This window comes from Anoplophora glabripennis, unplaced genomic scaffold, assembly GCF_000390285.2.
Source record: "Anoplophora glabripennis isolate ALB-LARVAE unplaced genomic scaffold, Agla_2.0 scaffold21, whole genome shotgun sequence".
Taxonomy (NCBI): Eukaryota; Metazoa; Arthropoda; class Insecta; order Coleoptera; family Cerambycidae; genus Anoplophora; species Anoplophora glabripennis.
Window position 1 is genome coordinate 1,676,063 of NW_019416454.1, and position 26,693 is coordinate 1,702,755.

At 34.2% G+C, this 26,693-nt stretch overlaps 2 protein-coding genes across 7 annotated transcripts in view; one reads left to right on the forward strand and one right to left on the reverse strand.

The window, feature by feature from the left end:
- Positions 1 to 3,777, forward strand: part of LOC108906087 (tight junction protein ZO-1) — a 159,678-nt gene extending 155,901 nt beyond the window's left edge. For 4 of the 5 annotated variants that reach the window (XM_018709266.1, XM_018709240.1, XM_018709257.1 and 1 more), the window contains one exon: positions 3,285 to 3,777. In XM_018709266.1, coding sequence (XP_018564782.1) covers positions 3,285 to 3,466 — 182 coding nt within the window. In that variant the 3' untranslated portion in view covers positions 3,467 to 3,777. The remainder of the gene's footprint in view (positions 1 to 3,284) is intronic. The other variant, XM_018709272.2, reaches the window with a different exon arrangement.
- LOC108906115 (ski oncogene) overlaps positions 1 to 26,693 on the reverse strand; it is a 309,204-nt gene that overhangs the window by 17,169 nt on the left and 265,342 nt on the right. Inside the window, exon 2 of one of the 2 annotated variants that reach the window (XM_018709291.2) lies at positions 11,373 to 12,426. In XM_018709291.2, coding sequence (XP_018564807.1) covers positions 11,407 to 12,426 — 1,020 coding nt within the window. In that variant the 3' untranslated portion in view covers positions 11,373 to 11,406. Of the gene's footprint in view, positions 1 to 7,407; positions 12,427 to 26,693 lie in introns of those variants that run through there. The other variant, XM_018709283.2, reaches the window with a different exon arrangement.

A 26,693-nucleotide genomic window follows, 5' to 3' on the forward strand; every position in this document is an offset into this window, starting at 1 on the left:
ATTACGGACATTATGTATTGAAAATGTAAAAAAAACGTCCTTCGTTTCATAAAAAAGTTACTCTTGTTCGTTTTCGATATCTCCCTTGGTTATTGAGATATTTGCATATACAAATTTCAATGCATTCTGTTTTTAAGCAACTTTTAGGATTAGTTTAAGGATTAAAGTTGCTTAAAAACGAAATTGAAAAAAAATTGAAATTTGTATATGCAAATATCTCAATAACCAAAGGAGATAACGAAAACAAACACGAGTAACTTTTTTTTGATACGAAGGACGCTTTGTTCATAATGTTAAGGAATATTCATCTCCAGACAGGGCGAACTGGAGGCACTCTGTATATCGGCGTTTTATAAACTAACGCCGGATAACCAAAACAAAAGGAGATAAAGCGTTTGGGCGACACCCGGTGAAGAGGCATAAGATAGGATTAGTCAGATATGAATGTTTGAAGCGGTCACATACAGTCTGTTCACTTCCTATAAATTTTTATTAATAAAAGTGTATAATCGAATTATTAACTAACATTTGTTTTAACATATCAGAAGCGGGATTCGTACTGTTCATATTTTCAATACACAATGTCCATAATTGTAAAGGTTAAAAAAAAATTCTCTTATTTATCAAAGGAATAGGGCATAACTGACACCCTATACAAGCAACGCCAAAATTAGTTCAAAAATTCTTATTTGTCTTGTCAATAAACATAATACTGTCAATTTTTTGTTTATACTCTGACAATCCTCAAAATTAATGAGAAATTTCAAAATAATTTTCAAACATTGAACGCAGCAACATTTGGATAGGGCATATTTGGCTCAATCGACTTATTTTGGCAACCAGTGTCTCCAGCTTCAAGATTTCCCAACTTGTGCGAAAGCAGACACCCTGTATAAAATATAGAAGTCCAAATATCGATTCTGATACTCGGGTTAAATAGAGGTACCAGTCAACTGCTGTGATACCACTGTTACCACTTTATAAAGCCACTATAATTGAAGGAAATGGAAGGAAACCATCATTGCTAGAATGGTTGATTTGTAACAAATGATTACTTGATTTTGTGTTTGCAAAACATTGTAAAAGTAGTTTATACACCTAAAATACCATTCAAATCAATATTTGAAAATTTACACTTAATATTTTACAGATATTTGCTAAAATAACTGTTGGCATTTATTAAACCATTATTTGCTAATCTCTGGAATGATAATGTTATGTTATTTTTAATATTCAACTAGATTTTATTTAATTAACAGCTCTTAATAGTTGTTAGCCTTATTTACGTTTGTCAGTTTAGTGGATCAAATCATGATGGAATTGCTCATAAAAGTACTTAAAGCAGTTAAAGTAAGATTGACGCTTGCCCAGAAATTTTGAAGTTTCTAGGCCGTCAGGATCCAGGAGGCACTGTTTTTTATATTTATTACTTTTATTTCCCATTATAACAGTTTGAGTAACAAATTGCTTCTTTTTGAGCCACCGTCTCTTATGTCTGTGGGCATCGATTGTGCTGCCACCTGGCGAATGAAAAAAATATGATCACAACACCCTATTTTGTGATGTAGTAGTTCAAAAGTTAAAAAATACCCCATTATGTATGTCCATTATGTATGTTATGTCCTAAGGACATAATAATCTTTTTTACGGAGTCTTCATAAACTATTACAAGTAGCTTGACCAGTAACTTTATTTCCTTCACGTTGGCAATAAAATTTCGGTAAAATTATATCAATAAGATCAAGTTGCATTAAATCACAATATTCTGTTTCACCGGCTGATGATTGGTGTAATTTTTCACGAGATTTGGTTCAACCAATCAGCGATCGCACTATTTCGAGAGTAGATGTAACAGATTGTCACTGTTCATTATAAACTAATCATTAATATTTGATGACGGTAAGATTTAAGGATTTTTAATTGACAGTACCAGCCGTGCAGTGTTGGTTGCCTAAAAGCCGTTTTACATTGGCAGTTTATCGATGAATTAATTCATGAAGTCGCTTCATCAAGAAATTAGAGGTGTAATGCACCAAATCTGCCGTCAAATATCTTCATGAATTTATTCATCAAGTTCTTGACGAATTTGAGCATGTTTTAATTTTCGTCAAGTTCAGAAGTACCAACCCAACAAATTTCCAGCCTCAGGTCAGTAATGAGGTTATGTTATTGGAATATGTAAATAATTGTGTGGCGTCGTACTATAGTCTGTTTAGAAATGAAAGAGAGTAATAAAAGCTCATTATGTATGCAAATCGTAAATAAATGTAGTACTGGTGCTTATATTCAATATTTTTATATTATGTTTTATCTGTATAGAAGAGGTGTACTTTTAACAAAACTTTGTGCGATCGGACTGTACTAAATTGTAGCAGGTAGCTAAAATTTAATCCCCGACAATCCGTCTTTGTCTATGCCGCTTCAATTTCTCGGTCCATTTCTCTTATAAGTAAACAATATAAAAACAGCATTTCAAAACATGAGGCTACTTTAAGCATCACAACCGGGTTACGAGGGTTTTTAGTAATTCAAATAAAATTATTCAATATTATTATCAAAATATTTATTTAAATTTAATGAATAGACTTTTATTCCACACAAAAATATATGTATTTTGAAAATTCAAAGTAAATGTAGTGTTGTATAAATGTACAATAAAGAAAATAAAAAAGTAGGTGTATTAAAATTCATCCTCTGGATATTCTGATGAATTATCTTCGTCTCCTAGATTGATAACGATAGGTTCCACAGTAACGTGAATTAAATTATCGAGTTACCACATTTTCTCCTCTTCTTTTTGTACATGATGTATACATCTTTGCCAGTTATCTGCAGTTACTCGTTCCAAGGAATTTTTTAACAAAATTTTTACGTCACTTAATTTAAACGTCGTATTATTTTGCGCTACATCTCCTTTTACCTGCACCCAGACTAATTCGATTGGGTTAAGTTCACAGTGATAAGGTGGTAACCGTAGTACCGTTATTTGGCGATTTGTTGCCATTTCATCGATAACATATTTTTTCATATCTATTAAGAGTATAGTTTTGTATTGTTTTTACTGATTTGTTACTTACAAAAACTAATATTTATATGTCAATACGGTACCACTGTTGTATCACTACAATTATGAGTGGAAAGGTGGTCTCGGCGGTCACGTATGCGGCTTGTAATCATTTATGAAGGCCCTGCTAATGTCTCGGGGTACAATATTAGTGTTGTAAATTATAAATCCCTTATTTACACAATTTTACAAAAAAATCTAATTAAATTGTATTTTTTAGGTACTGAATTTCTAAAGCCTGTGATTCTGAATATTCCCCACTACGCCAACACCCTCCCGAGTCTAGGTATAAGTTTGAAAGCGACGGATTCAGAGCAAGACATCCACACCGACTGGGATAACATCCTATTGCCGAGCAACCACGCCGCCAACAGCGTAGCGGTCAAGGTCGATCATTTTTAAATTTGTTACTTAATTTTTATTTTTGCTCAATTGTAGCTTTGTTAAAATTTGCGCCACTTTAGAAATTTTATGGACTGAATTTAGAAATTTTAGCGAGCTGTTTATATTCTAGTTTAATAATTAATGTAAATATCGGCGTTTAGATCTGTTTTTATTCAACGAACATGTACTTTGCAATATTTCTTGTGATCTGCTTTGAACTTTTAAGTACGTTACTTATAATTGTTAATAGTTTTTAGTCGTTAGGGTATTATGTTTTTATTTTTAAAACTATTGTAGGGTAACCCTTGTATTTTATTCTAAGTTTTTATGCTCATTTATAGATTATATATAAATTATAGAATATTTTTTAATATGTCCTTGTTTTCCTTTTCCCCTGCCTCTCGGTTTGAAATATATAGGGTGTTGCTGAAACATTTTGTCTTCATAGATCTGCCAATAGATGGCACAACGATCTATGCAAAATTAGAGTTACCGAATTGAGCACAACCTATCTACGAGTAATAGCCCGAACGTGGCGTCGGTTGACAAATCAGAATTGAATACAGTGAATATATGGTTGCATAGCTTATGACAGCGGATTCAAGATATAACCGGTAATAACTATATGCAACCAAACATACACTTGGCCCGAACATGGCGCTCTTTTAGTTCTTGTGTTGATCAACGATCTCGATAGTTATTTTCTCTGCAATTTCGAAGATTTGTATTGGAATAAAAAGTCGAGGAGGTTTTTATGGTAAAATTGCTCCCGATATTTTAAAATATAACTGCCATAATATTTTGTGGAACAAGATTGTTGAAGAGGGTATTTATATGAAAGTTGCTCGATATTTTCGAATTTCAGATTTGTATCAGGAAAGCAGAAGGTCAAGGAGGTATTTTATAAATCGCTTTAATTAAAATATTTTCTGTACAACTCTGAAGAATTGTATCAGGGGAACAGAAGGTTGAGAAGGTCTTTACAGAAAAATTGCTAGATACTTTCGAATTTAATTTTCAAATATTTTGCCCGTTCTTTAAAATTTGTATCAGGAGAGCAGAAAGCAAAGGAGGTATTTTTTATGAATCACTCTATTTTCCCTATAATTCTGAAGATTTGTATCACGAGAGCAGAAAGCCAAGGAGGTATTTACAGAAATCAGTATTGATATTTTCTAATATCATTTCTTAAAATCATTTATTTGAAATTTTGAATATTTGTGTCAGGAAACGAGGGAGTATTTACACAAAAATTGCGTTACCAAAGCAGTGTGATTTTTTAGTTGCTTATTTTTGTAAGTAATTGTAAATAAAACGCAAATTATTTTTTATTCTTATAAATTAAAATAGTAAAAATCATAAGTACAAAATTGACCGTTAAAACTAAGTTGCATAGTAAAAGATGTAAAAAAAAATTCATAGTATTATTCGGACCATAAAACTAGACACTTACCCCAACTATTCGGTAGACATCGATATGCACAGAGAGTATTTATGTACAGCCTTTCTCTTTTTGAGAGGGAGTAGTTTGATACAAGTTTGACTAAAATGGAATGTTTGTCTTGAAAATATTAGCAAGTGTAAAATAAGAATAGCAGTATTGCCAGAATTAATTTAGACCTTAGTTTCATCGCTACGGAAGAAGAGAAGAAAGGCATTTTCGTTCTTGAAGTGCACTGGATGCTGCCTTTGGTTTTGTAATCCTCGAAATTCGGCAGATTCTCAATGTTCTCTACCGGAAAAAACAAAAGCATAAAATTTACGATTTAAAAAATATATATTTTACTTACGATAGCAAAACTGTCGTCCCTCATTCTGCAAAAGGTAAGATGCGGCTCCTCCGTTTTCTTCATGAAGATGGTCTGGTTATAAGGAATATTCTTCGCATTCTTAACTTCAAGCGGCTCTTTAATCACCAACTTGTCTGTTTTGCATTTGACCGTTCTCGCCCACGATGCTGTACTCTTTGGCATTCCTCAAGTCCATTATGGCCTCATGTTGGCTTCTGGGAACATTTTGTCGCCTGGGCAATTCTCAAAAGGTCTGGGCGTTGTACTTGTCTTGGTTTCACTCTCCATCCTTAAATGATACGATTTATATTGTCAATGTCATTTAGTTGGTCATAGAAGTCACAACCGACCTCAAAAAACATGAAAGAGATTATAAAATGAACTCTAAACCCTTGCTAGAAAACCAAAATTAACAGATACAAAAAACAATATTTATAAACCAATTCAACTAAATCATTAAGTATCTGCAATGGCATAAATAAAGAATACGATGGAAATTATTTTGGATAAATTCACAGACTTTTTAAATATAATCAATCAGATTTACACGTTTAATTCAAATAAACTAAACTTTTTGCCAAATACTTTTATGAATTTCATGGAAATTACCGACAATTTATGAGGAACAATTACTTACTTTCTCTCTAGCAGCACCTGTTCTACCTCTACCATGTCCTTCCCACAGAAATGCCTTATGTTCAGCGTCTCGAAAAAGTATTATACCAGTGGCTTGGAGTAACACCCTGCCAACTGGGTCCTCGGGTAATGTAACACGAAAGCTATAGGCACATCCCTCTCCCGTCGGTTGATCTACTTCTATTGGCGGTGGAGGGTGAGGCAGGTACATTCGGTTATAAGACTGTCACCGGGTAGGATAGGCATATCCTGGGAGACGGAATAGGACTGTTGAAAGTTGAAGTCGTAGCGATCGTCCTAAAATAAATAATAAAAAAAATTAAGGTGTTGAACCTTTAAATTGTTTTATTATAGCGAACGTCGACTACAAAAAAATAAGTGAAATAAATACCTGAGTTCAAGACGATAATTCTTCTCTGGCCCTTATGTAGCGCGACTTCAGTTTTCGTCCCGCTAGGTAAGAGTGCAGCACGTTCTTACCGTCTTTCAGAAATACCTAAAAATTACATCGTTATATCACGAAATTTCAATTATTTGAACTCCTTACTTCTCTGGTACATCCGACACTGCAATAACCGGCAGTTTCCTTCTCCTTCTGGTACGGTGGGATGAAATGCAAGGTAGAAAGACCCAGACAATACTATCTTCGTTCTTCCTAAGCTTATGACAATAGTACGTACGTTACATTATTATATTACAAAAAAAAAGTTGAGACAAAACCGCCTTTAGAGTAAAACTTTAATTTTTTGTCAAATTTTCATGGATTTTCTCAAAAAGTTTTAGGGTTTAGAAATATCTGAAAAAATTCCGGTAGACAATGACGACCCTAATCAACCCGAAACTGCATTCAGTTCGTCTGCCATCTACCAACACTTTAGTGAATTATTCAGTACACGAAGGTGGCGCCACTGATTTCTTGCAGGTTGGGGACCAGACTAAACGACAGTATCTATAAATTAATGCGTTTATTTGTTGTTTTGACACATAAAATTCAGAAATATATATTTATGAAATAATTTGTGTATATTTATAATATAGCTATATAAACTTATGTAACACACACAAACTTATCTAGCTCCTTAAAACTACAGTCAACAGCATTCTTACATATTTTGAGATCACAAAATATATAATTCAATAACAAATTTAACAATTTTTCAGTTAAATTTCTCCGGGATACGTCTGCTTAGTTAGCGTATTGCTAGTGATCCAAAAAATGGCAGTTCAAAGATTATTAAAAATTTAGGAACAATTTCGAATTTAAGTGCTCTAAAGAACAAGCAACTGGGCAGACATATCCCATGAAATTACAATTTTGTACAATTTTCAGTTTATGGAAAAGCTGCCACAAATTAAAGAAACGGACAAAGTATTCATCTTAGAGAGGGGGAGGGGGGGAGGGGAATAGAATTTGAAATACTGAGAGACGAAACTATTAAAATCAAAATTATCACATTATTTTCAACAAAAGAAAATATAAAAATATCTATTTTATAAAATTAAATTTAAAGATTTAACAAAAATAATCATGCATAAAATAAAGAACAAGCTAAAAATTAATAGAATAATTTAAATATATGTATATATACTATATATATATTTATTTATGGTTTCGTATTCCTCATAAAAACCACTCACGCTACTCGCTTATAACTGGAGGTATGCCTTTTTTATGTCCAAAATTACAGTTCCAACTCTTAATAATTTCTGATATGCGTCCCGCGCATTTTTAAACTCTATATACAAAAAATTTGATTGTATTTCGTAATACCTGAGATAATATTCCAAAAAGTTTGGTCGCCGTTAAAAATGCAATTAGGGACAGAAAAGTATTGCCATTCGCTCGGTCGCCTAGCACACACTAAAATCCGCACGGGGCGCCCCACAAAATGGAAAGTGTAGTTCTCTCTGCTTGCATTGTTTCTCTTTATGAGGACCCCGCCAGCTAAGATTATTATATTCAGGTGCTGCGCACCAAAATTTGTACTTTAAATCCATTAGAAAATATTACCAAGTAACAATTTTTCAATAATCATAAATTAAAACAACCATAACAAGAACAATTTTGAGAAAAAATCTAACAACTATGTTTTCGTAAAACATATAAATCCTACATAGCGAAATGTACAAAAGCGATTCCAAATTAAAAAAAAATCTCTAGTGCGTTCCTTTAATAAACTATGACTAAGTTGTAGTACGAGACCTCGAAGGTATTCTTTTTACAATATTTACAAACACTTTTAAAGCGAAACAACTAATATAGTATGGAGCAAAATTTACATCAGTTCAGAAAACTCGATAATTGACGTCTTTTACAAAAAAAAAAAAAGGGAAGAGGTAATTATCAACAAATTTTCTCTAAGAAAAAACAGTATCACAATAACGAGGCAGGTCTCCACAATGCCCTACAATGATGATTAACTCACAAATACAATTATTTAAAACAATAAAGGACATATGCTCGTCTTCGAAATTGCAAAGTGACAAAATAAAACTCTCGTTTGAATACTGAAATATTCAGAAAAATTTGCAGTATCTCAATCGAGTTCATAACATTTTATCCGTCACTTCTGTGTTCAGTTCGAACAAGTAAAACTAAAAAATACAAGCATTCCCAGCACGTCTCTAAAGTTTTTATCACATATCTCGTTTAATATTTTTGTCATTTCGTACTGAAACCCTTATGACCTACTGTAATTACATAATTCAAAAAGGTTACTAGCCGTCAATACAGTGGAACCTCGTTTATTCGGACCTATGTTAATCCAGACTAAAGGTGGCTTAATCCAATAATCCGGACTATATTCTGTTAACTGCAACATTTTCACAAAGTTTCAACGTTCATAGATCTTTTGTAATTCAGAAAGTCAATGGCCGTGTTTAATGTAACCAAGCGGAAGCGTATGCATGCAAGTTGCTTTCTGCTGTCATTTACTAAACGATTGCGCTGATATTGAGCAGTTAAAAAAATCAACAAGCACAAATATTTTCGCTTTATCGCTTGCACTTGGTGTAAGCAGTTAATTTGCACTTGTGCGAATAATGTGACAACTCGATTTTAGGTTAGAATTATAGTATTTGAAAACTTTTTTGTATTTGTGTTAAAAAATTAAAAATGGAATAATTTGAAATTGAAAGCTTACTCCAGACTTACAAGGTTGTAGTGGCAGACGGCATCGCTTTAATAAATGAAAAAATTCCCTCGTTTACTGTTTTGGTCTTCAAAGTGCTCTACTGCTGTTAGTGTATTAATTTTTAAATTTGCTGTAAGTTGATTACAAAAGTCTACACAATCACAGTTTCTTTCATGCAATAGTAAAGGTGCATTTGCAAATAATACATTACAAGTATTTTCACAAAACATATCCATTATAACAACTTAGGTTATGTCATGATCTGTGGTTATGAATTCAACCTTCAAATAAACCGCGAGCCGCGAGCAAGCGTAGACAGATATTTGAACCGGTTTAAAGGAACCGCATGCGCTTGCAAGCGAACAGTTAAAGCGCTGCAAGCCAAGCGCTTGGAAAGCTTGATAACATTAAACACGGTCAATATGTTGAGCATATATAAAGTTCTTAGAGATAAAAGAAACCAGCACAATTTTAAGGTTATAAAACATGTGATCGTGATCAAAAGTTCGAATCACAGAAAAAGTTTAATTCATAGGGGAAAGGGGATTACCGATCCTGATAATCTGACATGATCCGGAAACAAGAAAACAACTGAACACGATTTTGAGATCATAACGCGTTCAGATCCGAAAATGGCACCCGAAAGAAAGCAGCTAATAGCCGTTTTCTTTCGCTTTCAGCTTTGAATGATGATCACCGAATCAGGATCAGACAAACACGAACTAGATCCATGAATCCAATTTCGAAGAGAACAGGATTTTGTTTACTGTTGACATTTGATTTGATTTGATTTTAAATATCGTTTAGGTATGTATACCTATTTTTGTGTACACAATTAAAATAAAAATAGTAGAAAAAAGAAACCACTACAATTTTAAGATTATATTAAATATGCGATCGTGATCAAAAGTTCGAATTACAGAAAATGTTGTAAGATACAGGAAAGGGGATTACCTATCCTGATCATATAATGTGACAAGATCCGGAAACAAGAAAACAACTACGAACATGATTTTGGGATCATAACGCGTTTAGATCCGAAAACGGCAACCAAAAGAAAGCAGCTAATGTGTCAAGAACTTAAATGATAAACAAATATCAATATTATTTCTTCTTCCAAACTATACAGCCATAAACCAAAATGTGATAAAAGACTTTCAGGCCAACCTAACAACAGCGAAGTGTTATTCCAAATTTCAAAAAGAAATCTTGGAAAGATTTGTGGAACTATAAGGAAGTTAATTCAGTGACTTCTGCTGATGATGACCTGCCTCTAATATCATTTGTTGATAAAAACAGTTCAAAAACAGGTGTACAAGTGAATATGAATATTGAAGAAATAACTTCCTTTAAATGAGGTAGGAAATAATACATCAACGCTTAAATCAAAGCAATGAGCGAAAAACAAGAGATGAAGATTCTTTATCAGATGGCAGAAGTTAGAAGAATATCCTGAAGAAAATGAAGGCGATAGAAACGACAAAAATGAAAATAATGCAGCTGTTCCCTGTTTTAATACCTGCTTATGGCAGGCTTACGAAAATAACGTCCAGCATTATCAAATATTACTGCTTCAAAAATTACATACATCTATGATACAGACTCAGTATTTTGTGAATTTAACCAATAATAATACAAATCCAGATAATGTTGAGCCAGCAAAATCTGAAATTATATCAAATACATGTTATACTATTGTATATACATGGTAAGTACATACAATACGACTTTTAAGATTTTTTTATTTTAATATCTAAATCTTGTAAATCAATACAAGAATAACAACAATTTGTTTTTTTCCTCATTTTTCATTTGTCATCTAAGATTATCCAGTAACCTCTCCTAGTCCCTACTTCAGACTGAGCCCAGAACAGATTACCGAGGTTCTACTGTACTCATTTTATGGAATTTCCAATACCATTTCCGGTATTGGCACACCGAAACACTTTGCGTCACATCTACATATCGAACGATAAAATAAAACCGATAAATAAGCGATGTTGACAGATTGCGTTTAAATTTACGAGATAAACAATAAAACTGAAACCATCTGTTGACGATAAATTATTATTGGTCCCCTACAGATGACATCGATTAAACGATTACATAATCGCGTATGTTTTATTTAAAGGTCCGTCAAGAAATATCTCAAAACGAATAAAGTACGTTCTATCTTGTAGGCATTCTATTTTCGTAACGTGGCCACACGAGTTTCAATAGGAAATCTGTTCCACATTTCGTGTGGAACTTAACCCACACACTTGATAGATTTAACCTCTCGAATGTTTTGTAAAAGAAACATGACAAATAATATCAGCTTATCAGCGCGTGTAACGTAATTTTTGCTCGACCCACTGAAATTACCTTAGAACTTAACCTGTCTGGCAACAATCACAGATCATTCGGGGGCAGTCTTGATGATTGCTTCCTTTTGATCCTCCAAGCTGGCGATGACGCTCTTCTGGGCCTCCGCCGGCTTCTGGTCGACGCTCGAACTCTCATTCACTACGATAATGGAAGAACTCTTATTGTCTTTGCACTCCGTCTCATTCTTCTCGTTTTCCACAACCTCCGGCTCCTTCTCGGGACTTTTCGCTCTCATACCTTCCAGTTCCTTCGACAGCTCGGCGTTCCTTAATTCTAAATCACTAATTTTATTGTCTTTAATACGGCTTTCCTGCACCACTTTCTCGTACTCCTTCGTTAAGTTCTTAAACAGTTCCAAAACTTTATCCCTAACATTACTCTCCACTCCTTTGAGCACCTCGTCGACTTTCCCGAATTCCGAATGTTTTTCTGAGGTTTCTGAGGCGCTGTCTTCCGTATCCGTCGACAGCTCGATTTCCGGGTTGTACTTGGGTAAAGTGGACGTGCTCTGGACTACGGAGACCGCCGACTCAATCACCTTTTCGGGAGTTTTCCGTTGCTCCTCAACGACTTCTTCCTTAATAGTCGATTCTACCTTCACCGGTGACAACGCTTCGGTTTTAATGGTCGTCGTGGAAGTCGCCACATCGCCGTTCCTGTATCTGTATTTCTTGGGGGTGGGCGGCGCTAACGCGACGTTGGGTTGGTAACTCCTCTCGAATCGCTCGCTTTCCGACATGAGAACCACTCTTTCGGGGTTCTGCAAGACGGGGGGATCGGTGGTGTATCTCAAGGTGTTGGCGTGCCGGATTTTCGACTCCTTGATGCTCTGCACCACCGGTTTGAAAGCTGAGATGTGGCGGTTGGCATTTGAGAACTCCTGAAGGCATTGGTGGATGTACAGGGGGTCCAGACTGGCGTAGATCTGTTGGATGCAGTTGGCGTGCTGCATGTTGTAGGGTATGTGGTTGAGGTTGTTGAGGTACTCGTTGAGTTTTTGCTTCTTCAGGGGCAGCTCGTGGTCTTTGAGTAGTTGCTCAGCGGTGGGGACCTGAAAAAAGAAAAATAGTTTGTAATAATTTGAAAACAATTTTTTTTTTCAATTATTAATTCTCATTCTAGTATGTATATTAATTCTGCATGAGGGAATACCGAGGGGAATACTAAATTTTTGGCAACATAATTAAGTTACTTGACGTATTTTATTCGTCTAGAACCAATGGTTTTCTCTATGGTGTACAGATTGACAGAAACTGCATAAGTACAATTTCTACATGAGATTCAATCATAGGTTGCACAACCAAATAATACTTTCTAGGGTCACCAGTCTTATTGTTAGTGAACCACATGGGAGAAATTATAATTTGGCCCCGGATTACTTTTCGAATAGTTTTAGTGGCAAAATTAAAAAAAAAATCCTGTATTTCCGTTTAAAGTTTGGCAAAAGTTAAATGAATTTAGGAGGGTTGAATTAGTTCAAGAGATGAATTATAAAATAACAGTACATACTCGAAATAAATTAAAGCGTAGCCAAAAATAAAATTCAGTATAGGAAAATTATTTCAGCTTTTTCTCAGACAAAAAACCTTTTAAGCAAAAATTGTCAAGATTCAGGAAAATTTCATAAAATCTCCAAAAAATCTAAGATCTCAAAACAAAACGCTGAAAACACGTATTAGGACCCGCTGAAAATGCTGCTGCCGTCAGGTTTTCTTTACACGAAATTTACTCAACTTTCGAATCTGACTTACGAAGCCTTTTACACTGCCCCCTATGCGCGGAAAACAGAAAAGTAGTTGCCGATGCCCGAGAGCATCTAATTAACCATCCCTGTGAAGCAGAAAACGCTGAACGGATATCGAAATTTTTAGCTCAGTTTCGAATTCAACCTCCGAAACTGCCCGTAGAGTGACAGTTTCGAATTTTTCTGCGAAAACACCAGAAAAGGTACGAAATTCTAGCTGGGATACGAGATCGAGTTATCTCCCATAAATGTAGACTAGAATACCAGTCAGATTCCACGACGGGAAAGTCGACAGTCACGAATGGCCTGAATCCAAAAAAGGCAGATATATGTAAAGATCCAAACCGAATAGCAATTCCCGAGAATTTGCGGAGCCATCCTGAAGTGTGATTGAATGTCGACTCTCCCAGTTTTGTAACCAGGACAGGGTTCCTGGTTTGCATTGTATAGTACCCCTTTACTTGCGACATAACCATATTTTGTAAAAAAATTACAATAAACATTTTCTCAATTCAGAACATTGCAAAAAATTTATTGTGAGTATACCGCTGGAGATTTAGACCAACCGTCTATCGTCCAATTCGTTTAGAAATTTCTGTACCTGCGACGAACACCCTAAGGGGTAAAGCCAGGTTTAAAAAGTAGTACCAAAAACAGTACAAAGACAGAAATAGACACAATAGCAATGGAAAAAACTAATCAAAGTGCAAATAGTCGTCACAAGTTGCAAATGTTAAAATAATTCAGTAGAAAACGGTTCATTTCAAAGCCTTTCTAAAAAACTACTGCCATACTGAGAGTGTATCCAGGATATTAAGCAAAATAATAGAGAGTGTGTCCTAGTCCCACCAGGTCCAAAACCAAAGTCCAGGTCTGAGCTTGGCAGAGGGCGCCGCAATGAAAAGGATCGGCAGAGAGGTCGAGATACGACAGTATAGTCTTTCCGATTCCGATCTCAATTGAAGAACCAAGAGGTTGGCAGTGTCTGGTCGAACTAAACGTGGAGGTGGTAGAAATGTATACGCCCAGTTGAAGAATGCACAGGGGGCAAACGGCATATAACACAGGAGCACTGGGCGACTGGGCAATAAATCTCAATTGTTGACAAGGGGTTGACAAATTGCCAAGCAGTGTAGTGCGGCAATGCGGAATTTGGTGAGATTCAGGTAATTTTAATGTATTATAGGGACCTTCTACCACTCATTCATATTATAATTGCGAAAGGGAGAAATAAGAAATAATATTTTGTTTACTAATATTATTACAACATGGCATTTTGGAGATCTTTTGAAACGAAACAAATCGAAATTTACCATCAATATAATAAAATTGTTTGAGGACATAAATAATTAAAATATGTTGTTGGCCAAATGAACATATAATAGAAATTTTCTACACATTATATACAAATTNAGCCTTTTACACTGCCCCCTATGCGCGGAAAACGGAAAAGTAGTTGCCGATGCCCGAGAGCATCTAATTAACCATCCCTGTGAAGCAGAAAACGCTGAACGGATATCGAAATTTTTAGCTCAGTATCGAATTCAACCTCCGAAACTGCCCGTAGAGTGACAGTTTCGAATTTTTCTGCGAAAACACCAGAAAAGGTACGAAATTCTAGCTGGGATACGAGATCGAGTTATCTCCCATAAATCTAGACTAGAATACCAGTCAGATTCCACGACGGGAAAGTCGACAGTCACGAATGGCCTGAATCCAAAAAAGACAGCTCTGCGAACGAAGCCTTCAAAAAAATTAAGAAAAAATACAAAATTATTTTTTCAATTTGAAACGTTATATAACAGGAGTCAAAGTACATATACATAGACAGACGATAGTATCTTGTTACAAGTACCTTCCTGCTGTGATAAGTGGCAAATTGGAAAGTCCGCCGAATTCCGTAGGATCCGACGCCGGCAAGCCGCAACCTGAACCGGATCAGCCGCTGCCTGCGTAATGTATTGATTTCCAGGGCGCTGAGCCGACCTTGATTCGAAGATGTATGGAAATAACCCAGTTATTAATAATTTGTTGTCGACGGGCATTTGTCGACGCGTAATCTACAAGCCACCCCTAGAGGCGGAAAGGGAAAGTCTAGCGAAACGAAATTGCCGAATGGAATATCTAGATATAAACAAATTCTTAGGGTAGAAGATTGGGATATTGCGGTTAACCCGAAATAACAAGTTTTGTTAATAGTTCTTGCCCGAAATCACAACCTGCTGCCAATTAACAGGTTGTGTTTTCGATCGCACTAAATGACGTTACAATGCATTCTCGATCAGGTGACAAAGTTTAAAACTGTAAACATCTATAGGGTGTTAGAAGTTTGACTGCCTTAATTTTAACAGACGATAGAATACATTAAAATAAACGAAAAATCTTATATGACAGGGGTCCTAAACTCAACCATTTCCGAGAAAAAAAAATTATCAAAATATCCAACGTGATGTATAAAAGTTCGATTAATTAAGGAATATTGACATATTGACATAATAAAAAATAGCGTTGTTATAAATTTAAAATTTGATAAAATTCATATCGGGCAATGTGACAAAGGCGCGACGGATAACACGAGGTATCTGGAATTGGACCGTGTCTGAGTGTTTTTTTCGAACCACTATTTCCTTTTCTTACGTGTTTTCCAGCTAGTGCGCGTATATAAGCATAGTTCGACATAACGTAGGTAGGTATGCAATTATTAAGAAGAATACCTATTTTCAATTTCTAAAATATTATTCTGCTACCCCTGTATCTTTACATTAATTATAAATAATCAAGCGCCGGATATATGTTAATTATGTTCGAACGAAATTAATTAATTGTCTAATGTTTATAAATTTACCTTACCCCAGTCTCAGGTACACGCTTGTACCTACCTGCCGATTGGGGCCGAGCGACCCGCGATCGCACACTACCGAAGGCCACAAGCGGGCGTCTCGACGCCCGGCGTCTCGGGCGTCCGTCTGGCTCAACTGTCGCCATACCTACTAGTGCGCGAAAATTGGATTCCAAGGTATCTTGCGTGCATCGAAAATGGTGGTGGACATTTTGAGCATATGTTGTAATTTGTTTTGTAGCTTAATTACATATTTTTCAAATTCATAATTTGATTAAAATTCAAATTCCTGTTTTAAGAGATTCATAATTACTAAAATTCGAGCTAAAATTTAAGCACGACACTACCTTCGTACTACGAAATCGATTATTATTATTATTATTATTTATTTAAAAACTGGAAAACGGTTGTCTTGAAATTTACTAAATGTTTCACAATGAATAATAGTTGTTTACATTTTTTCCGTAGGACAAGTGTGCCGCGTGCACACGTGGTATACATCAGATGTGTAGCGGTAGATTAAGCGTTGTTGTCAAATTGTGATGAAACTCCCAATACTCGCTGTATTTTCAAAACTGTTAATCTTAAGCACTTGTAATTTCCAACTTTTTTATTTATTTATAATTACTCTATCTCATACTGAAGTAATGGCAGTCAAACTTCTTAGACCCTGTATAATACTAGAAAGTGTCAAAAGTTTTTTTACTAATCACATGTGGATACACATGTCCGCAAGTGACCCATTTTAAGTATTACGTCAAGAGCGCCAGCTTGACGCCACCCAGATGCACCAGGGTTCCAGGAAAAGGTCCACGGCACATTAGCGCCAAGGACCAAATACTTATACCTGCGAGCGACTCCACACCACGAGGACTCTCTTTTGTCTGTAATTAGTTTTCAATAAAAATACTTTTATTTACCGTTGAGAGGGGTTTCATTTTGCTGCACACCGAACTTTATTGTTTACGGGATTGACTTAAAACGTAATCAATTTTGGTCCTGAAATCATATACATCAAACGCTCGTTTAAAATATCGATTTAAATTTTACTCAGGCATAAATTAGCACTTTGCCTGTCTGTCTGTAGCAGTAGCACACAGGCGAAGCCCTACTTCCAGCAGCCGAACTCAGCCATTCAGATAAGCGAAATAGGAGGAGTGACTTGTCTTTTAACGAGGTTGAAATATGACGTTTAAACTTGTTTTGATGGTGTTAAGAAACCAGGAGGCTTTTGAATTACCGTCTCGCTATTAATCATACGGAAGGGTATTCTCAGTGTGTTTTCTCTTAGACACAAAGAGGTTTATAAATAGGTGTATCGTAAATTATTATAAACAGTGCACAATACGTCGCGGGTTTTGGTAAACTCGCTTGGAACCCGTCCAAGAATGCCAAGACTATATTTATTCTGATGCCACACACCGGGTTGTGCAGCAATTGAAAATTAACACCTATATTGTAAAAATTTATGACTATATTCTTGCTCCCCTGATATTTTACCCAAAACTTCTCAATTTTCTGTTATTCTGATACGACATCGACAGGTTGTTTAAATTCTTGCTGGGAACCTAGCACTTCCGAGCCTGATTTATCTGTTAAATATACACTCAACAAAAAAATTAAAGGAGCAAAAAAATTTCCAAATTTTTTTTGTGATTTTTGGAAAATCAACGACTACTTTGCAAATATTGTGAAAAGTACCAATAAACCGTTTTCCTTTCCTGAAACGTCAGTTTTATAAAAAATTAAAGGAGCAGGTTTATTGCTCAAATTTCGCGTTAAATATTCATCAAATATCGAAAAAATGTTTCAACTTTTTTTTTAATAAAAAAAAATATTTTTTTAACATTTTAAATATTCAATTTAAAATTGTAAAAAAGGACGCAAAGGAATTTTAAAAATTTTTTAAAAATAAATTTATTTTTGAAAATTTAATTTTTTATTTCAAAGTTTAGATTTTTTTTATTTTCGATATTTGATGAGACGAGTATTTAACACGAAATTATGAGAAAAATAAAGCAAATAAATTTATCTCACTTTAATCATTAATTGATGTTTATGTCTTTAATTTTTTATAAAACTTTTGACGGTTCAGGAAAGGAAAATGGTTCAACCGATCAATTTCAAAATTTACAAGCCTCATGGACATGTACTGAGCTAAAAAACTACAAGCATTGGTACTTTTCACAATATTTGCATATTTCATAAAATATCGATGTTTAAAAAAAGGTGACTTTTCACTCTATAGCCGATATCTCAATGAGAAATAATTGTACAGAAAATAAACTGAAGCTGATGGATCAGGTTAAATGATTAAGGCATTAGGCAGAAAAAAATGTTGACAGACGTGCATTTACGAAAAAAAAAATTGAAAAATTTTTGCCTTGCATTATTTCTTTTGATTCCGCCGAGTGATGTTCGAAATATTTTTCAACTCAAGATTTCAAAACTAGAATCTTCAAGCTTCAAGATGCTTCTTTTTTTTTCCCGAAAAGACCATTATTCACGAGGTTACAGACTTTCCCTAAAAAAATTTGGAAGTTTTTCGTCTCCTTTAATTTTTTTTGCTGTTTATATTATAGTTATCTATAAAGAACTTTATCAGGATCAGGACAATAAATTTCTTCTACGAATACAACCAATTTCTGCTGTCCTATTACAATTCTACCTAATCCCATCAGAATGGCAAAATAATCAAGTCCAGTGCAGTTATTCCTTTTACCACCCCTATGTTATAATGTACAAGTTTATCTTTTTTGTTTTTCCATCTAGAAAAAAGATAGGATAAAGGTAGATAAAGAGCAAAGTTTTTAATCTCAAAATAAATATATCAAAATCTCAAATATCAAATCAAAACAAATAATCAAATATCAAAATCTCAAATAACAAAATGCTATTATAAACGGTCAAAGATGAAAAACTGCTAATATACAGGGTTAAAACAAAAAAAACAAGTTTTGGTTTAATTCTCTAAAATCCGATATTTGATTGATTTTTTTTATATATTTTCATAATTTTTCCTTTTCATTTTTCCGACACTTTGTTCGAAAAAAAACGGGAATGTTTACCTACACCTTAAAAAATATAGTTTCACAAAAATCATTTGAAAGAAAACTAAATGCAGGCTGCAACTTTCGAAATTCGAAAAATATATAAAATATACTTATTTAAAAAAATATATCTAAGTTTGGGATACAAGAGAAAAACCGAAATTCGCTATTGGATTATACACAGAAAAACCACAAAAAATGAAAAACGACCTGTACCTATCTCTAAAACGAATCAAGATATCGAGAAGCGGTCTCCGCCGTACAATTTTTTTCTAGAATAGAACCCAAGGCATCATGATTACTTTTCGTTCATCTTTCAGGAAATATGAGCACCCCCTTCTCTCTCTCGATCTTTAAAATGTGGAAATTGGCCCAAGTATAAAATAATCCAAAGCAGAAAGGCCAAACGACGGCAATATTTCCGTGGTTTTCCCGTTTCTCGAGGGGTACGACGGCGGCCTGATATTTACATAACTTTCAGCCCGTTCATTATCTGAAAGACCTGAAATTTTTACTCATTTGCATAATTAATATTTACCATAATTACGTTCGACGGCTCCGACCCACCCTTTCCTGTTAAGCCTGGCTCTAAGGCAATCGCCTTCCTGCCGCGTATTTCCAGAAATTTTACAGGCGGTAATTAACTCCGGTTTATTTTCCACCTTACAGCGAGCCTAACAGCTCGTTCTGACATAAACTTCAGCCATATGAGTGTCATTTGATTGTAGACGGTACTTAAAATCATCGCCTGTGCACAATAACACGGGATCATATCGGGTAATCGAGCTTTTAACGTGTAATCGAATCCAATCGTGGCAGCAAAAGAAATAAGATGGATACGTAATTTACATATACATACGTTGGGCATCAGCGGTAATGTATACAGTGAACCAAAAAAGGAAAACACTGCATCTTTAAGTGGGGCAAATACACAATAATGTCATAATGTATTCCTTATTTCTTACACAATTGTAATAGACCTTTTTAAGTAGTGACGTCACATACGCCAAATAATAGGCAACCCCATATAGTCCAGTCGGGTTAGACAAAAAAAGGGCTTAACCGGGAAAAAATTAGAGACCACAATTTTATTGTTCTAACCTTTAGGGGGGGGTCAATAGTAGTGTAAATTCAGAATCGCGACTGAATGCCACCCCTGCATCAGCCGCCATCTTGAATTTAAGGAGAAATCGTTTTTGCTCAATATCTCGACCATTTTCAACTTTACAACAAAAATGGTAAGGACTTAAGTTGTTGCAAATGCGATTTCCTATAACTTCTTTTATTACAAATTTTATTGTGGGGTCGATATTTTTCAAGTTAAGGGGGAAAATAGTGACAAAGTATAATTATTGAATTATCTCGTTTGTTATTGACTATACGACATAAATGTACATAAACAAAGTTGGAAAGAATTATATTATCTACAATTTTGATCTCTTTGATTTTTTCGCTACTACCAACATTTAAGGTCCTACGCCTATGGCAAGCCTAACTAAACTCAAGGGATCAATATTCCATAGGCCTGACGTTACCGGCAGCTGGCCATGAACAAGAATGGTCCAAACTTTATAAGAAAAAATTAATTTTAAAAAAACATGGCTTACACCTTTAATGCTTGCAAGAAACTTTTATAAAGAGGAAGACGGCAAAAGTCGCAACTATCATGCAAGCAATGACACGTAGATTAGGCCTATTGGGGATACCACGTAAAAAAAACGCGCCTGAAACTCTACCCCGGTGGTGGTGTGGAAAAGAGTGCAAAAACGATTTTCATATTGCTCTGCGCCTTTACCGCAAGCGTAGGACCTTAAATGTTGGTAGTAGCGAAAAAATCAAAGTGATCAAATTGTAGAAAATATAATTCTTTCCAACTTTGTTTATGTACATTTATGTCGTAAAGTCAATAACAAACGAGATAATTCAATAATTATACTTTGTCACTATTTTCCCCCTTAACTTGAAAAATATCGATCGCACGATAAAATTTGTAACGAAAGAAGATGTAGGACATCGCATTTGCAACAACTTAAGTACTTACCATTTTTGTTGTAAAGTTGAAAATGGCCGAGATATTGAGCAAAAACGATTTTTCCTTAAATTCAAGATGGCGGCTGATGCAGGGATGGAATTCAGTCGCGATTCCGAATTTACACAACTATTGACCCTCCCTAAAGGTTAGAACAATAAAATTGTGCTCCCTAATTTTTTCCCGGTTAAATAACAACCTGACTGGGCTAATAGTGCACACTGTCGTGAAGAATTTCCCAGTATTTTTACTAGATCGATTTTGGACCTTATGTACTTTGGACATAAGTAACAAAAAAATGTCTTCTCTGTCATGATCTTAAATATCGCGACATTCTAGCAATATTAGAAATATTTAAGAAGTTTCAAACCTCAAGTGACAAACTAAGTGAATGATAGAAATTATACAGGGTGTGGCGTGTAAAAATTAAACTACAGTTTCCTGATGATATTTGTAATAGAAAAGTCATATATGAAAAAGTTCTATTTTCGCGTTTTTTTTTTTTGTAAATTAATGTCAACATTTTCACATTGTGACTCAATAACGGTTTCGTCGAGAAGTTTGTCGAAAGCATCAAGGGAGTCTTCGTCTATTTCGATGTTAGGAGGAGTTTCAAGCGCATCGCTGTAAAATGTTAATTGCGTCCTCAAAATAAAAAAATTATCTCGGCTCTAGAAGGTCGTAGAAAAACATTTTTTTTAAATTCGTGAAAAAATGTGAGTAGTTTCTTTCTTTAAAAGTTATTTTCATAAAATAAAAATNAGGGAGCACTGGGTAATACGCTATATAAATTTCAAGTACATCTGTGCATTTGAGTAAACCCGACATACCTCCTTAATTATCTAAAATCCGACATTTGATTGATTTTTTTTTATACATTTTCATAATTTTGCCTTTTTATTTTTCCGGCACTTTGCTCGAATAAAAAACGGGAATGTTTTACTGTGTTTCTCTTTTTTTTCGAATTGTTAAATTATTAGTATACCTACAACTTAAAAAATATAGTTGCACAAAATTTGAAAGGAAACTTTAAATGCAGACTGCAACTTTCGAAATTCGAAAAATATATAAAATACCTATACTTGTTTAAAAAAATATATCTAAGTTGGGATATAACAGAAAACCCGACGTTTTAGAAAAATATCGCGTCGCCATTGGATTATACACAAAAAACTAAAGGTTTCCCAAAAATTTTCACAAATTTCGACATAACAAAAAACCGCAAAAAATGAAAAACGCCCTGAACCTATCTCTAAAACGAATCAAGATATCGAGAAGCGGTCTCCGCCGTACAATTTTTTTCTAGAATAGAACCCAAGGCATCATGATTACTTTTCGTTCATCTTTCAGGAAATATGAGCACCCCCTTCTCTCTCTCGATCTTTAAAATGTGGAAATTGGCCCAAGTATAAAATAATCCAAAGCAGAAAGGCCAAACGACGGCAATATTTCCGTGGTTTTCCCGTTTCTCGAGGGGTACGACGGCGGCCTGATATTTACATAACTTTCAGCCCGTTCATTATCTGAAAGACCTGAAATTTTTACTCATTTGCATAATTAATATTTACCATAATTACGTTCGACGGCTCCGACCCACCCTTTCCTGTTAAGCCTGGCTCTAAGGCAATCGCCTTCCTGCCGCGTATTTCCAGAAATTTTACAGGCGGTAATTAACTCCGGTTTATTTTCCACCTTACAGCGAGCCTAACAGCTCGTTCTGACATAAACTTCAGCCATATGAGTGTCATTTGATTGTCGACGGTAGTTAAAATCATCGCCTGTGCACAATAACACGGGATCATATCGGGTAATCGAGCTTTTAACGTGTAATCGAATCCAATCGTGGCAGCAAAAGAAATAAGATGGATAAGTAATTTNGTCAACATTTTCACATTGTGACTCAATAACGGTTTCGTCGAGAAGTTTGTCGAAAGCATCAAGGGAGTCTTCGTCTATTTCGATGTTAGGAGGAGTTTCAAGCGCATCGCTGTAAAATGTTAATTGCGTTCTCAAAATAAAAAAATTATCTCGGCTCTAGAAGGTCGTAGAAAAACATTTTTTTTAAATTCGTGAAAAAATGTGAGTAGTTTCTTTCTTTAAAAGTTATTTTCATAAAATAAAAATTGAAATAGTTATTTGAAAAAAAACATACCCAAAAAAAGTGGAACATTTTCAGTCATTTTTTTATCCTTAAAATTAGTTAAATGGTCAACATTTCTTAAGAGCATAATAATATAACTCTTTACGAAGAAAATAAATCGAAAATCGTTACTGTAGTGCTATCCGCTGAGAAGATCTAGCCAATTTTCGAGAACGCCTTTTTTTTTAAAAATCGATATATCGAAAAATAATTAATATTTTTAAATTTTTCAAAAATGTTCTTTTTTGGCTTGCCGCGGGCTATGCTTGCAGTAAATGGCAAGTATGGGAACGTAAATGTAAACGAGTTATAGAAGAAAAAAGAGAAGATTTAACGTTTTTTTCGATATATCTCGAAAAGTAACAAAGCAATCGATACTTACAAAGAATCAGTTGATAGATCTTTTTAAAACTACAACTTTTTCAGAAAAACCGATTTTTGCAACTTTGCGATTTTTTTAACCAGTTCGCCATTTTGGATCGAGTTTAAAGAACAAGAAACTCAATTTCAGATAATAATTTCTAATTCTTTCTATCGTGCGGATATTGCGTAATTAATTCTTATCCGTTGGTGTTTATGGTGGTGTATTGTAGACAATTTAATTTGTTGCTTTTTAATAAATAATGCGTACGCTTATGTCCCACGGCTCAGTTCTGACAGCCTTAATTATTAGTATAGAAAATATGACTACCTACAATTTGTGCCAGATATTACAAAAAAAATTTTTTTTTGGGGGGATCTTAAACACCCTGTATCTCAAAAAACGGATGAGATTTCGAAATATGTAAGTTTAAGTCAAAGTAACTCTATTTTTGGTTATTTTATCCGCTCCTGAAGTCTGATAGATATTAAAACTGTGACAGTCTGTCTATTACTTATTTTTATGTTTTTTAAAATATACTTACAAATCTTCTACGCGTCTTGTTCAAGTTTCGAACGCCGAATTTGTCCGGATCAAATGCCCGCATCAAAGTCGAATCAAGGGGCCGCCTCATCGGCGTGAAACCTGGCGCCAGGCTTGATAAAACGCAATTGCACGGTTAACGACGTAATTCGCTGGCGAAAATATAAATCATAATCAAAATCGGAAAATATATTGTCCTGATTTTTTTATGGGTTCAGGATGTTGGCTCGCGTGACGCGTTTATTAAAATCGTTATCTGTCTCCTACATGTAAAATGTTGATATGTAGATAGCGAGTTGCCACAAAAAAAAACATACGCGATGATATAAACTTTAATTATAAAAATAGAAAATAATTTTTATAGAGGGTAAACATAGTTATTATTGATTTTCTCTGCAACACCGACTGCTTTCAGTTTGTTTTTTTTTACATTTTTTTATGTATTTATACCGAGGGCTCGTTTTTTGAGTTGTATCGTGGAATCTCGGTTATCTTAAGAGACGCAACTTCAGTCAATTTAGTGCAAAGTTTCGGAATTTTATGATTAAGTCAGAGAAGATCTCTTTTGAAATTATCAATAAAAAACAATATCTTGGTTTTAATTTTTAAGTTTTTAATCGAAAACGAACCATACTGGGTTCTCGACTTAAAAGTCCCTATCTTCTACAATTTTTAATACATCGTAACAATCGAGGTTATCAATGTGCAGATTTTTTCGATGTCTTTTGAGCTAAGTTAATTGAAAAAAAGTGATTTTAATAAAATACATAACCTGAAAGTTAATTTTTCTGAGCAATTTTTTTCTTTAAATGCCTGTACGTATAATAATTACTTTTGTTGCTATACTGGGTGTTTAAAACGAGATAGAAATTATGTATTAACATTGCTACTACAAAGATTGTCAGCGAAAGAAAAATAAAGTTTATGTTACTGTTTGTATTAGTGACATTTCGTACTAAAAAACTCATCGTCAGTGTTATTTTTACAATTCTATATGCAAAACATGTCATAAATTAGCAAAATATGAACAAATAACATTTTTACGAGACGTAACTTTGAACTTCAGTGGTACGAGCTAGAAAAAAAAGTTTCGTATAAAGGTTGTAGAGCATAACATTCTACATAAAAACGGCTATAGACTTTTTCGTGTACTATTAAAATTAACAGTTAGGGAGATTAGAAGTTAAGGGATGAATTCAGATATTTAAAAATCATAAGCAGAAAAACGAATGAATTTTATATATTTTTTTCGATCTACTCTAAAAATGTAAATTATCTTTTCAGAGAAATAGATATACATATTTTTAAATTTTTAATAGAAAAGTTATAACAATTTCACAAAGCGAACGTAACGTTTTATTTTTGTCGTAAAACAAAATTTCGAAAGCAACTTTTCATTATTTTAATTAATCAATCGAATAGCATATAAAAAAACTGTTTTAGTGTTAAATCATAAAAATTAACGATTAAAAAATTGAAATTGATCTTTTTTATTAAAAATTAAAAAATATATCTATTTCTCTGAAAAGAAAGTTTACATTTTTTAAAGTAGACTGAAAAATAAAAAATAAAATTCATTTAATTTTCCTGCTTATGATTTTTTTATATTTCTGAAACCATCCCTTAACTTCTAGCCACCCTAACTCTGTTAATTTTACTAGGACAAGAAAAAGTCAATAGTCCATTTTATGTAGCATTTTATGCTTTTATAAGAAATCTTTTTTTTTTCAAGCTCTTACCCCTTTTGAATTCTCTTGAAAACCCCCCTTTATTTTATCATTTTTAACCCCTGGCCGGGGGTTGAAAAAAAAATTACTGTCACTTATTGTTATTTTACCTATACCTCAAATATTATCAAATATTCAGGCAAGTTGACCAAATTGCGATTTAAAGGCCCATTTAATTGGACTATAAAGAGAAATGAACCTACCGACAGAAAAAATTAAATCGTAAAACGTAAAAGTGGGAACACTCTAAATAATTTATCGGTGTCACAAATGATAAAAACGGTAAGCCGTTTTGCTTGCTATCGCGGTCCATTTATTCATCGGCAACTAAATTATGCGAGTGTTTTACATTTTTTTTATGAGGCGGCCTAGAAATGTGTTTGTTTTAAAGCAGGCCCCCGTAGGAAGCGTCCAATTAGTAAGGAAAATTAAGGTTTTCGGCGAAAATCCCGGATAATTAATCATAACAAATGGAGTGTACGGGAAAAATGCTCGCGGGTGGCCAGGAATAGATTTCGAAAATACATTCTCTGCAGTTGGCGCGGGATGTCTGAGGTTGTCGGTGAAAAAGGTCCAGTCCGCTGTATTAGAAATATACTTTAACAGCTTTATCTAATAAATTTCCATCAGTAACTGATATTCGTTCATACTACACTGAGAAAACATGGTTTATTGAATAATTTAAAAAAAAAACATACTCCAATAGTAACTGATATTTGTTCATAAATCATACTACACTGAGAAAACATGGTTTATTAAGCAACTAAAAAAAAACATATTTAAAAAAACAAATTTGACCAATTTTAAAATGTCCAGTGTCCATTGATTATTATCGTTGCTTGTTTCACAGACAATAAAGTTATTAGTTTACATATATATATATAT